The sequence below is a fragment of the Sturnira hondurensis genome, unplaced genomic scaffold (genome assembly GCF_014824575.4).
Source record: "Sturnira hondurensis isolate 20B ecotype Veracruz unplaced genomic scaffold, ASM1482457v3 Scaffold0008640, whole genome shotgun sequence".
Taxonomy (NCBI): Eukaryota; Metazoa; Chordata; class Mammalia; order Chiroptera; family Phyllostomidae; genus Sturnira; species Sturnira hondurensis.
Window position 1 is genome coordinate 21,723,094 of NW_028081271.1, and position 14,280 is coordinate 21,737,373.

Consider the following 14,280-nt stretch of genomic DNA (forward strand, 5'->3'; position numbering starts at 1 on the left):
GGCAAAGTCAGCAAACAGCCAGCCCCCTCCTTGAAAAAGCCCTCCAGATGCCTGCTGCTGTGCTAGGCACACCTGAGTCTCCACATCTCCAAGACTCAACTCCAAAGAATTCAGGGGTGAATTCACTGCTGCAAAAGTCAGGTCACGTGCTGTTTCGCTTGTTTTGTTCTGTTTTGTTGCCTCTCTGGGATCTCTCCCCCCCACCCCAAAAAAAAAACCACACTCAAGAATTGCCCTTTAAGTGGGAGGGTGTTCTTTCAGGAACCTCAGGCCATCTCTGATGCTGTTGGGAAAGTCTCCAATTCGCAGAATCCCACTCCCCAAGGAGAGACGGACAATGAACTAATTACACTTTTATCTTTCTAATTACCTGAGGATTTGTGTAAATGAGAAAAGCAGGGGGTACGCAAGAAGAGCCTTTCCGCCCCCCAAACCTCTCCAAGCTGTTACCTGAAAGAGGTGGAGAAACAGAAATTCCCAGTTTCTGAACTTTCTTTCTCAGCCAGTTCTACAGTTCGGGCTACTTGGCTGAATGACCTAGTTAAGGAAAGAGTTGTTGTTTGTTTTAAATCCTCACGGAACCTGTGAAAATAAGCCCGCGCCTTAGTAGGTCCTCGGCCTTTCTGAGCTTCGGTTGTTTTCCTTCTGGCGCATCCCGCTTGGGGTGTTAAAACACTTGGATGGGGGCTCGGTTCCGTTCCAGAGGAGAGACGGGCTCTCCTCTCATTTGCACTTTTAGGCGCTTTTTTTCCAAGTATGGAAAAGCGAGACTGGACCCCAGGAAGAGCCGCTCCGGGAGCAGGACCAAGTTTGCGCGCAGCCGAGGCACAGCCGTCGCGGCCGCGCAAGCCCCGCGGTCCGTGCACCTGGGTCGGGAAAGGCGCAAAGCAACACCTCGGACGGAATGGAAGCTTTGAAAAATCATTCTGCTCAGCTTGAGAGCGGTCTCTAGGGAGCAGGTCCGTACTCCGGGGTAGTGCCGCAGCCGGAGGCCCGGGTGGCAGAAGCGTTCCCGCAACCCCCGCTGCAGCCCGGAGCGTCCGGGGTACCCAGCCGACCGGAGCGTCGGAGGGGATGGCCTTACCTTGGGGTTTGGAGGCTTCGGTGGCATTGGGCGGGGTCATGGCGATGCAGACGTCCCCCTCGGGAAACTTGTCACACTTGAGCATCTCGGGCCAGTAGAAACCGAAGAACTGCATGACTGGCTCGCACGAGTCGCGCACGGCCTCGCAGAGCCAGCGGCAGGGGTAGATGGGCCGGTCCAGGCAGACGGGTGCGAAGAGTGAGCAGAGGAAGACCTGGGTGCCGATGTGGCAGTTCTTGTTGAGCAGGGGCACCCAGCTGCTGGCTTGCTGCTTCACCTCGGCCATGGTCTCGTGCTCCAGCAGATTGGGCAGCACCATCTTCTTGTAGCCCACGTTGTGGCACAAACGCAGGTCCGCCGGGATGTCCACGCACTGCGGCGGCTTGGTGTAGAAGCGCCCGCTCTGGTACGAGCCGATGTCCGACTGGAAACTCACGTAGTCGTACTCGCTGGCCGAACCCGCAGCCAGCAGCCCGGCGGCCAGCGCCAGCAGCACGCCCCCGGCGGCCCCGCGCCGGCCCCCAGCGCCGCGCCCGCTGCCCATGCTGGCTCGGCTCGCTCACTCCGGCGACGTCGGGGGTGCCTCCGCCGCCTCCCCGCGCGCGTCCTGCCGCAAACTTCCAAGAGTCTAGGGGGACAAAAGGCGCCGTCCCCACCCCTGCCCGGATCCGCGGCCGCGCGCTCCTGCCCAGTCCTCGGCGGGTGGCGGCCCTCGGCCTGCCGCGGGGAGGGGAGCGTTGCGCGGCCTGAGTGCTGCGGGGACTCCGGAGCGCGCGGCACCTACTCCCGAGGCTGCAGGACTCGAGTGCCCGTGCTCCCGTCGCAAAGCCCTCCGAGTCTCCCCGCGCAGCCAATCAGCTCCGGGCTGCGGCGAGCCGCACTCATTGAGCACGTCAGTCATCGGCGAAATTAGCCAATCGCTTTTCTCGCCACAGGGTCCGGTTTACTAGAACGCAACACAGGTCAACACCCCTTAAAAAACAAAATCAAAGAGTAAATAAATAAAAGAAAAAGGAGATAAAAAGAGAAAACAGGAAACTGAAAGGAAGAGAAAATAGAAGTGCAGGGTGGAATAAAGAGAATGTTTAACGCTGTGATTAACTTGCGTCGGATCCCGGAGAAGCAAGGAATTTAACAGTAGTTGAAAAATCCTTAAGATAATGAAAACTTTTTTTAAAAAAACACTTCTTCCTCATTTTGAACGGCAGCCCACCAGACAAGCACCTCACCTCCTCGATGTTGTCCTCCGTAGCTGCACTACAAAGACAAGGAGTTTCCCCACAAACTGAGGCTCAGGAAAGTAGAAGAGACGGAGGTCTGCCTTTAAATCCCCGGCCGGCCGGACTCGGCTCCCGCAAAGACCACTAGAAGGTGCATGGTTGGAGCTGTTTGCTGGCTTTAAAATACAGCACTTTTCCAGGTGGGACAACCGGATGGTGGCCCTCCGAAACCGGAGGCACTAGGTAAATGTCTCTCAGTGCGGCAGGAAATACTACTTGCAAAGGTGTTGGGTTTCGGAGGACAGTTAAAAAAAGAGGTAGGGGGGCCTCCGCAAGCCCCAGGCCGACAGCATGTTTGTGTGTGCACGCATATCCATATTGACATGTTTGTGATGTAGAAAGCTGAAACTTTGAAAACACATAGGCACTTATCAGCGTGGTGTGTGTAAATATCAAATCCATCACTTAAGCACACATGCTACATTCATAGCTGGCCCAGGAAGCTCAAGTCAAAACCAAGGGTTCCTGTTAAGGCGGAAAGCAAGGGGAGAGTATTAGCAGAAACAGCTGGCCCTTCTCACCTAGTCCCCCAGGACAGAAGTCTCCCTGCCACCCTGCAACTCAGAGTCCCTGGGAACTCTTTGTCTGTTTCAAACATTCCGAGAGCTGGGAGTGTGACTATGACCGACCCCAGAGAGAGGAGACGACGGCACGCGGTTCCTGAAGTCCGCTGGATCTGCACTGCGTGTGCCCTGAAGTGTGGGTGGAAGGAGGCAAAGGATGCTGAAAAAGGCCACATCTGAGCAGCTGTGGTACCGCCCCACGTGGCAAATGGGCCACAGATCTCATTGCTGAAGGCAGACACTGTAGGAGGCGCTGCCTTGCCAGCGGCGTGTTTGTAAGGCTCCAGGGAAGCTGGCTTTGGACTCTGCAGACCAAATTTCTTGATGGAAAGATTCCAAGTAAAGCTACTTGAGTTTGTGAAGAAGCGAGACTGTTTTCTTAAAGCACTCGTGCCCATATGGAGATTGTGATTCCACTGTGCACACAAAACACATCTGCAGATGGTCAAACTTCTCTGCCATTTCTAGGCTAATGAAAGGTCCGCTGAAGTGAGAGGAGCAGATGGAGGGAAAGAGATGGAAAGAGATAAAACCAGAGGTTGGATGGCAAAGGGTTAATCCCTAAACAATTGGTAGTGCTCAGCTGAGAAGCTGGGGAAGACATTCCTCACAGAGAATAGACCGCAGGAGACCTGGCAACTGTGTCTCAATTCAAGGGGCATTTAGAGAAAAATGCTGTTTGGTAGGGGGTCCTTTTCTCTCCTCCAGCCAGGCCCTCAGCCCCAAGCCAAATGTGTCTGTTTATTCACTCCTTGGAAAGCGCCGTGTTAGTAAATAACATCCTCTCACCTCTCAGGCCAGGCTTGGCTGGCTTCTCACTGGTGTGTGCAGTTTCCCAAATGGTAGGAGAAGTCTGTCCCCCATTACGGTTCTGGAACTCCGTCCAGGTGACTGTGCCTCTACCAGTCCTGGAGTCTCAAGTCAGGAGTAAATCTCACAAATGCATTTGCGGGAGGACCTCGCCTGTGTCTGGCCGATCCCCATTGACTTTGATCACCCACAATCCTCCCGTTCACCCCCCACCCCCAGATGGTCTCACTGCTTTAGAGAGAGGCCTCCTAGGCCATGCAGGGCACACAACCATCTCAAGGACAAAAAGGAAGTGTGGGTGTAAAGAAGACCCCAGAATCCTAAACCCAGTACATTTCTAGCTCCTTCGAAGGCCCAGCTGGAAAGGAAGGACTTAGGTCTCAGTCTCACTGACAGACTTGAACCTGTACCTAGAATTCTGTAGGGTGACTGCCAGTCAGTTCACATGCTCTGCAGTGGAGCCTGGGTTTTTCGTTTGTCTGCTTGTTTATCTTCTTTCATATTTTCACAGCCCTGCACTTCAAAGCCCAGTCTCCCTTTTCCTAACGGCGAGAATGTGTGTGTGGAGAGGAGAAAGCTCTAGAACAATGGTTCTTTAAACATGCTATTGACATGACAGAGCTCCTAGAAACCAGGGTTCTTGCATATGAAAACAGGGGCAAAATACAGTTTTCAACTTGTGTTTTCCATTTCAAAAAAGTTCTGATTTCCTCACACTGCCAGGGGCCTGTACGTGAAAATTTGAAGTGTGTTGCCTGTTGCTTCATCAGCCAGCTCAAGGAGGCATTCTTCAGTCTCCCTGTTGCCCAAAGCCGACTGTCAGGCCAAGCAAGGTCACCATAAGGCCTCCCAGGTGCCTACCTGGTGGCCCCTTCCCACGCACAGAGCTACTTCCTGCCCTCCGCTAGAAAAACTGGGGGGTAGGGAGAGGGGGCCTTTCCACCCTGTTCCTTTTATTCTGTTCCATTATCATAGCATCATCGATTTTTATGCTTCTGCAAAGATACACTCAGAATCCTTTCCATCAGCCAGGAGTAGTACAGCGAAGCAGGAGGGTCTCCTGCCTGTGGCTGGGTGGCCACAGCTTTGGAGCCATGCAGAGAAAAACATTCTTGCCCAGAGTCAGGAAATATGACATATGGCCTCGATTCCGCTCACAGGCTGGTGACTGGCACTTTATCCCTCTGGCCTTAGAGTTCTTGTCTGTAAATCAGAGCTACAATCCCTGCCCTGCTGCCTCATGAAATAAAATATGTGAATTATTGATAGCGAGCATAAGGGAGACACATAGGCTTTTGGTAAAATACGAAAAGTTTTGAACTGATGCTCTCCATAAGACATCGTGAAGTACAGTAATGCTCTTACTTGGACAAGTTTCTTTTCCATTCTGCCCAGTGCAGGTGCAAATACTGTGCGCACCTTATCTATCTCCAGCCCCTCTGACTCAAGAACTGGGCTGACGTTCCATCCAGGGTTTGGGGATGTCTAGGAAGACACATAAAAACTCAGACTTGAAGGCAACTCCACCACTAGGCGAATTAGGTGCTGTGTCCTACCTGCGTTCAGAGTGTGTCCCTGTACACACTTCACTACAGCACACACCTTGAAGTTTTATAACTTCTTGCTTTGGGGTATCCGCATGACTGTGAGTTCATGAAGCGTCAGCATCTTGCCTTATTTTGTTTCACTTATCGCTGCCTCCCAGCATGTAGCATGGTGCCAGACATGCGGTGAGTGCTCAGTAAGACCCTGCACCCCAAGAAATGCATGAACATGGAGTAGAGGGGCAAGATACGGGAAAGATGCAGGCTAAGAGAGGAACTACACTTGAGCATTGATTTTGCATTGCGTTTCTGAACACCAAGGCAACCTGTAAACATGAATCACTCACATAGTTGTCTTTGTCTGCGGGAATGGAAAATCTTCCCTAGATCTGACTCCTGAGAGAACTGATCCATGGAGCCTTCTACGAAGACTGTAAGCAGAGTGTGGGACTTTTGCATTGGCTCTCCTCCCATCCATCCTAGAGCTCATCTGTGGACAGATGTCTCGCCCAAGTCCCCTACCCCGCCAGGGTGTGCCCAGTAAAGAATGGGTTGGTGAATGTAGTGACCAATTCCAGGAGGAAAACAGAACGTCCTGTAAATCTAACCTGGATGCTGACCCCCAGACCCTAACGCAATCCTGTGCCAAAACAGGGGCTGGTGCCTAGATGGCTGAGGATTCTGGGAAGCTCTGCCAGCACCTGGGTTTGAAGTGGAGGCCAGAGAAGCCAGATCCCGGTTTCAGAGCTCAAAGCTTCGCTTGGACACCACGGAGCAGGAGAACCGGGCCTTTAGGCACCCCTCCCCTCTGGTGATCCCCGGGAGTGAAAACGAAGTGGCACAGGCTTCAGGGAAGGGAGGCCTGCAAATCAGCTGAGTCGGCCGCAGGGAGGGCAGCTGCAGCAGACACATTCCCCCAGGAGCCTTGAGCTTATTTACCTAACCCTTCGTGGCAGGCACGCCAGACGGCTCCACCGTCTTTCCCAGGGGTTGGAGCTGGGAACAACTCGGATATAAATGAGGTGTTGTGGGGAGAGGAGTGGGAGAGGGCCCATCAGCACAGCCCTCCGCCCTTCAGGAGGGCCTGTCTTTCCCCTGAGGGTCTGGTGACCTCACCCCTGGCTGTGAAGGAGCTCACCCCCAGGGCTCCACCTGGGCCAGTGAGGGCCCTCTCCCTTCCCATCTCCCTCCTCCACCTCAGGAAACCAGTCCCCATCTGAAATGCACTGTCCAGCTGGGACACAACACGGCTCCCCACGAAAAGTAAGCTACCTTCCTGGAGTCTTTTTCTGTTTGCCCTCTATGTGCATCATCACACTGTCAGACTGAGGCAAAAAGCCTCAGAGCTGACAGCAAGTTTGTTATTCCCACTGCACAGGAGAAGACACAGAGGCTCAAAGTGGTGGGACCAGGCCAGCTACCACAGCACTCTGCTGCAGGATGGACTGTCCTGAGCCCTGATCTTTATTGACTCTGCCCTGGGCCTAATTGCCTTGGTTAAATGCCAGCCCTGGGGAGAGAAACCCAAAGACCCTTTGGCTGTCATTGACGTCTATGCTGATTTCATTCATCAGACTCTTCCAAGAGGTCAGCTCGAAGGAAAAGATGGATCTGAAAAGGGGAGAGGACGGAGAGGAAGGTCTGACGGTCTGGGCAGTGTACAAGGTGTATTTCGGGGGGTCCTGGGACAGAAAAAATAGCATAATGCAGCAAATGCCTGAGAGGCCAGTCCTGGGTTGCAGAGGTGACCACAGTGCCCTGTACAGGTGGCTGCCCTTAAACCGTGTGTCTCTGACCTGCCATCATGGAGATCCCTAGAAGAATTGCTCTAGGGGAAGAAAGATTCTGAGCCAGGCAAAGGGGAGGCCTCACAATATACCCATGAGAGAGCTGGTCTAGCGTGTAAGGCAGGAGGTCTATTTATGGACATTTTGAGAGTTCCACGGTCTTTCTAGGGGTGATATTAGAAATATTTAAAATCCAGTATGACACAACCAGTCAGATTTGTATGCCAGACGAAAACCACCCATGCTGCCCTACAGGCATATGAGGGCTGGACCCCAGCCCTGGGGCAGTTCCCAGGATGCACCAGGCTGCTGCCTGCCTCTGTGCTGAGCTCATGCTGCCCCCACAGGCCCCGCTGTCCTCCCAGCCTTTTTCCAAGACTCAGCTCTCCCCCTCCTCTTGTCAGGGCACTCCCCTGGGTTTCCCAGCTAGAAGTGGCCCCTCACTGTTCCCTCTGCCCCGTGCACCCCAGCTGTAGGAGCATTTCTCCTCACTGTTTGCTCATTTCCATGTCTGAGCTCCTCCAGAAGCTTCCTGAGGATGGAAACTATACCTCTTGTTTGACCTTGTATCTCTAGTCCTTAGCCCAGTGTCTGCCACATGGTAAGTGCACAGACGTGGCATCATTGAGTGGGACCAGTTCTGAGCACTGAGAAGTAAGTACAGGTTGGTGAGTGGCACACAGACCGCCTTAAAGGGCATGCACCTTGACCCTTTCCTCTTCTTCCGACCTACCCTTCAGATGTGATGGCAGGAGGTACAGCAGCTGCCTTGCACCTATGAGACCACAAGCATGCGGGTAAATGCCCACACGATAGGGTGGAGGAACAGACAGATGGAAAGAAACTGGGTGTTAAGGAGGGACTTGAGCAGCCTACCCTGGAATTCTCATTAGGTGAGACCTACCATCTCTTAAATGACTGCTTAAATCCAAGTCATTGTGGTTTTCTCTTTCATATAGTTAGAAACAAACCTAACTGACACGAGTCTATAATTTAGGGATTCTCATAGCAGACAAGGAACACAAAGGTTGAAAGTTCTCATTTTTACTGTCCCTGGGGCTCTTTAAAGTGCAGCCCCCAAACCCGCAGCAGCAGCAGTGTCTCCCAGGAACTGGTCAGAAACGCAGAACTCGGGCCCTACCCTAGATCTAGTCAGTCAAAATTTTCACTTTAACAGGAGTCCTAGGTGAATCCTGTGCATATTGAAGACAAAGAAGCAACATCCTAAGAAACGCTTCCATGTACCTAGAAGTTTGCACATCTTTTTTCCACTTCTACGAGGTCTGTCCAGAAGGAACCCAGACATGTAATATGACAAATAGAGACATTTATTGAAGAAGATACAAGATACAAGAAACATTGTACATGGGACAATGATGCCTCAGTCTCCTTCAGAGTAGGCACCTTGGGACCTCACACAGTTCTCCCAGTCGCCATCAGCTGACTCATTATATTTTCCCGGATCTCATCAATGATCTGAAATGTCTTCCCTTTCAAAGATGATTTTAATTTTGGAAAAAGCCAGAAGTCACATTGTGCCAAATCTGGGCTGCAGGGACTGAGTCACCTGGGTGATTTGATACTTCACCAAAAAACTCTGCACGAGGCATGATGCATGAACGGGTACATTGTTGTGATGAAGCTGCCAGTCACCAGCTGCCCATGACTTCTGAATCATCCAAATAGTTTCCATGGAGCAATGTCCAAGCTAAACGCAAGATCTGATGCAGATCTGCTGCTCTACTCACTCAGTCCTTTTGAATGCAGCAGCCACAGAGCACACACGCTCACTAAACAGCTCTTACCACCCCCACTGACCAGTACAGTGAAGTCGTCATTGTTCACGCATGTGCATTCCAGTCCACTCTCCTCAGCCACCAGATTACATCAGTGTTTCGCAAACTAGCCTCATTATGTTAACAATGGCTGGACTTTTTCCGGACAGACCTTGCAATCCTGTGGCTGTGAAACACTGTATTTTAAGTGTTGGTGGAGTTCTCACACACATGCACCTGCATTGCTCTGTATCCCCTGACTTAGCACCCCACTGGAAGGGTCTTATGAACCCCCCCTTTTCAGAAGAGGAGACTGGTTCAGAGAAGCTCATCAGCTTTCCCTTGTCCAGAGCATTCAGACAATCCTTTAACAACAAAATCAAGTTCGCAGGCAGAAAGGGTGGGCAGGCAACCCTTTTCTTAAGGAAGCAGTGCTGCAGGAGCACTACAAAGTCAAAGTCACGGGGTAGGGTAGACAGCAGAGAAGCCCGGCCACTTGGCCCCTCTGAGGCCGACTGCAGCAGCCAGGAGCCAGCAGACCCTGCCTCTTCCCCCTGACACAGTGACATAAGCAACTATACATCTGGAGGCTTCTGTGATCTTCCAGCAGTTTCGCACTCTATCATATTTAATACGTCACTGTACAAACATTGCCTTTTGTCAAATCCTTCTAACACTTAACAGTGTTACAAGACCATCCCCTCCCAAGAAAAGCATAATTTATCCATCAAAACCTTTTGTTCCTTCTTTATTTTTAACTGTAGTCTAGACCACCAGCTTGCTTAATACACAGTATAAAGCTCCATAAATAACAGCTTCCCCAATGCAGCCACTCAGCCTTAGAGGACTTTCCAAGTTCTGCATTAACTCCTCGGGTGTGAAGGGTTTCCCAGCCATTTTGGTCCATAAGTATATAACCGGCTGCTTCCTAAACGGCCATATAATTCTTACCACCATCACTTATGTTTTCTTTTATTACCATTATCCTTGGCATCTTGACAGAATAAAATATTCCTTCTGGAGGATAAAGCGCTCCACACCTTGCATGATCTCAACTCACCCCAGTTCCCTGATTTTGGGTTTTATTTCCATCCCCATCCCAAGGAAATCAAGTCCTCACAACTAGGGGGGATTTCAGATTGGAATTTAATTCCATCCTGTCTTTTCTCCAGACATAACCCTGGCCTCGGCTGGGTCACGTGGGAAAGAGAGGACATCTAAGCTGGGTTCCCCAAACCCTAAAATCACAGCAGTGAAGAAGGAAGACAAGTGTCAAAGGTGACCAAGGGGGCAGTGTGCACAGAGCAAAGGGTTGGGGGAGTGGGTGTGGGAAGAGCTTCGGCTGAGATGTCACAGTTAGCTGGGACACTGTGACTCATCTTGAAGCACTCGTGTGCCCACCCACTGTCCAGCAGCTCAGAGAAACCAAGGGAGATGCTAGGCACTCGGTCCCAGAACAAGCCCAGCAGGACTCCACCTCACTCCCATCAGGGCACTGGGCACACGGAGATGCCTCAGGCCTACTGATTCTGTCAGATCCAGAGACAGCTCTCTCTGTCTCACCATCGCTTTGTCTACTTCTCCCCGCCCCATCCCGCCTCACCCAAACCGTCCCAAAGAAGTAGGCTCTCAGCCTTCTGATATCTCTCCCGAAGGCTGGGTAGGCGTCAGTGAGAATGAGTACACTTGTGGCCAGTGGAAGGGGGCAGTGGGGAGAAAAAACAGGCAGTACTACTGTTTAAAAGGGACAGAGACCTCGCTATGAGCTCACTGGGCCCTGGGGCTGGGAGGTCACACTTCCAAACCTCTGTTTCGTTAGGAAAGACTCTTAAGCCCCAGACCACACCCTGCCTTCCCGCCTTCCTCCCCTGGCTGAGGGTCCCTTAAGCTCTCCAAGATGAAGGGAAGTCGTGGGTGGAGGTTTAGCTTTGTCAAACACAAGGACCAGAGGTAGTGACCCAGGACTCACGCGAACCCCTTCTTCGTGCTTAAAAGGGCATAAATGATAAATGTGTAAGCCCAGGCTCCCGGCTCCAAACCCCTCTCCCCTTATCTTTCACACATCATATTTCTCTCAGTGTAGGCGTAACTAACCCCAGAATGAGAGATCTGCAGGCTGCTCAAATCAAATCCCGTGACCCTTCTTGTCCTCTGGAGGAGGAATGTTCCTGGTGGGAAATGGGAGGAGGAGAGGGGCGGCAGACACACACAGCGTGACTGGTGAGTGTGCCCTGCAGAGGCGGGTGGCGGTGTGAGGCAGGCAGAGCGGGGGCAGTGTGCCTGATTCCCCCGACTCCTGCTCCCCTCAGCAGCCAAGGCTGCCTCTCCATGTCCATTCCTGGTTCTCTTACTGGATTCCTGGCCACTCTCAACATCCTTTGTTCCCACCTAAGGGTGGGGCCTGCCCCACAGCTAATTTTCAGGGGCCCTTCCTAGGAGGTGAGACACCCATTAGCCCAAGGGCTGGCTGGGCAGCTCCCTTCTGGGGTGCATGCAGGGTAGGCAGAGCCCTGGAGGAAAGCTGGGGCAGGGAGCTCTGTGGAATGCAAGCCTCTCCCCAACACCCACTCAGAGGCCAGCCTGAGGGGCATAATAGAATCCGTTAGTCCCACAGCCCATTCAGCTCTTCCTCTTTAAGAACAATGGTGGCAACTGAGCTGATGTTTGCCAAATGACTGGGTTTAGTCCATTTGGAGCACAGTGGAGTCCACCAAACCATATTCGGGATTTCGGAAGGGGTTGACTAACAGACACAGGGGTACCAGCACCAGGCTTCTTCCTGGGACCCACACTCAAAGAATGCCAGTACCTGAGAAAGAGCATTGAGGCTGATACCTGACACCCAGGCCCATCCCCGGATGGAGACCACACTGGTCCTGAGGCAGGGAAAGAAGTGACTGCTCTGAAAACAGGCAAGACAGATTCCACTTTTCATTTGAGAGACCTGCTACAAATGGTTCACTGTGGAGCATTCTTTTGTGTTTGGAATTTTACATGGCATAAACTAACTTGGCTGCTAAAGGGAATGATGGTGTAATGACATCAACCTACGTGAGAAACCCACTGTTGTGGACAGGGCACTAGACTCAGAGCCAAGTTTTCCAGCTTGAGGTAACTAAGTGACATGTGCAATCTCTTTTATTAAAGTATATTTTATTGATTATGCTATCTCGATCGTTCCATTTTTTTCTCCCTTTTATCCCCCTATGCCCTGCATCCCCCTCCCACCATCACCTCCTGCCTTAGTTCAAGTCCATGGGTTATACATACAAGTTCTTTGGCATCTACATTTCCTATGCCATTCTTAACCCCCTGCCCCATCTGTTTTGTATCTAGCAATTACGCTTTTTATTTCCTGTACCTTTCCACTCATTCTGTCTCCTCCCTCTCCCCACTGATAACCCTCCATGTAATCTCCATTTCTGTGATTCTGTTCCTGTTCTAGTTGTTTGCTTAGTTTGTTTCGTTTTTTTTTTAGGTTCAGTTGTTGATAGTCATGAGTTTCTCATGTGTTCCCTGCCAGGAAATGGTCTGCAACCCAGACATGTGCTCTGACTGAGAATCGAACTGTGATCCTCTGGTTTGCAGGCCCATGCTCAATCCACTGAGCTACACCATCCAGGACTTGATAGTCATGAGCTTGTTGTCATTTTATTGTTCATATTTTTTATCTTCTTTTTCTTAGGTAGGTCCCTTTAACATTTCATATAATAAGGGCTTGGCGATGATGAATTCCTTTAATTTTACCTTATCGGGGAAGCACTTTATCTGCCCTTCCATTCTAAATCATAGCTTTGTTGGATAAAGTAATCCTGGATGTAGGTCCTTGACTTTCATGACTCGGAATACTTCTTTCCAGTCCCTTCTTGCCTACAAGGTTTCTTTTGAGAGATCAGCTGACTGTCTGAGGGGTACTCCTTTGTAGGTAACTGTCTCCTTTTCTTTTGCTGCTTTTAAGATTCTCTCCTTATCTTTAAGTTTGATTAATGTAATCATGATGTGCCTTGGTGTGTGCTTCCTTGGGTACAAATCTTTGGGACTCTCTGAGCTTCCTGTACTTCCTGAAAGTCTATTTCTTTTGCCAGATTTGTGAAGTTCTTCTTCATTGTGTTTTCAAATAAGTTTTCAATTTCTTGTTCTTTCTCTTCTTCTTCTGGCACCCCTATTATTCAGATGTTGTAATGCTTAAAGTTGTCCTGGAGGTTCCTAAGCCTCCCCTCATTTTTCTGAATTCTTGTTTCTTCATTCTGTTCTGCTTGAATGTTTATTTCTTCTTTCTGGTCCAAATCGTTGATTTGAGTCCCTGTTTTTTTTTCCCTTCACTGTTGGTTCCCTGTATATTTTTCTTAGTTTTGCTTTGCATAGATTTTGCTTTTTCCTCTATTTTGAAACCATACTCAACCATTTTTGTGAGCATCCTGATTACCAGTGTTTTGAACTCTGCATCTAATAGTCTGGCTCTCTCTTCACCACTTAGTTCTATTTTTGGAGCTTTGATCTGTTCTTTCACTTGGGCCATATTTCTTTGTCTCAGTGCACCTGTTACGTTGTAAGGGGCAGAGCTGTTGGGAACCACCCTGCCTTGTTTCAGGAGCTGTAACCACCCCCATGGCTAAGGCTGAGTGAGCAACCTTTGGACCATAAGCCATTAAGGAGACAAAACTTATCTCTCTAGCCAGGGCACCACTGCTCCCTTTTCTTCAACCATAACTGGCCCCCAACACTTGATCAGCTAGCCAATGACAGGTAAGATTCCCCAGGAGGGGAACAACCTAAGACAGGCATGATCATGTGGAGGCCCCAAGGAAGGACTTGGGGGGCTACAGCAAAAGGGGGTGATGGACCCTCACCTCTTGGCTGTGACATAGCCTGAGTCCTCATTCTGTCTGCAAGAAGTCTCCTAATCTCTTAGCTGTCTTACTACCCCTGCCTGAGTTAAGCCTGAGACAATGCCTTAAGCCTGAAACAATGCTGGTGGTAGGTACCACCCTGTGCTGGAAAAGGTGGATTCCATAGGGCAATTAGGCCTAAAAAAGAATACATAAAATCCTGTGAAACCTGCTTTGTTTAGAATGCTCTCAATTAAATAAGGGTCCAAGCAAGAAGTGAGTTTGTTCCTCAAAGTTCTATAGCTCTTTAGCTATCTGACCCTGACTCAAAATAGGCCCTCAGAGTTCTTTGTTATTTATTGTTTGATCCTTATTGCCTGACAGTGATTGATGAGCTTTACCTGTATTCCTGTGCAAAATGAACCCAATAAAAGCCCATTGAGGAAAAAGCTCTTGGCCCTTCTTTTTTGAAAGATTGGCCACCTTTCCTCCCCAAGCAGATCATGTCTTGGTCGACTTACTCTCATCCATGGCAGCTGGAGGGCCCTGCAGGTGGAGTCCCACCCCTGCCCCCCCACACACACACTCAGAGCCTTAGGTAGTCACCA

At 50.6% G+C, this 14,280-nt stretch overlaps 1 protein-coding gene across 1 annotated transcript in view; it reads right to left on the reverse strand.

Moving 5' to 3' along the window:
• SFRP1 (secreted frizzled related protein 1) overlaps positions 1-1,925 on the reverse strand; it is a 38,857-nt gene extending 36,932 nt beyond the window's left edge. Inside the window, exon 1 of the mRNA XM_037055428.1 lies at positions 1,085-1,925. Within this exon, the coding sequence (XP_036911323.1) occupies positions 1,085-1,628 (544 nt within the window). The 5' untranslated portion in view covers positions 1,629-1,925. The remainder of the gene's footprint in view (positions 1-1,084) is intronic.
• Positions 1,926-14,280: the final 12,355 nt, after the last annotated feature.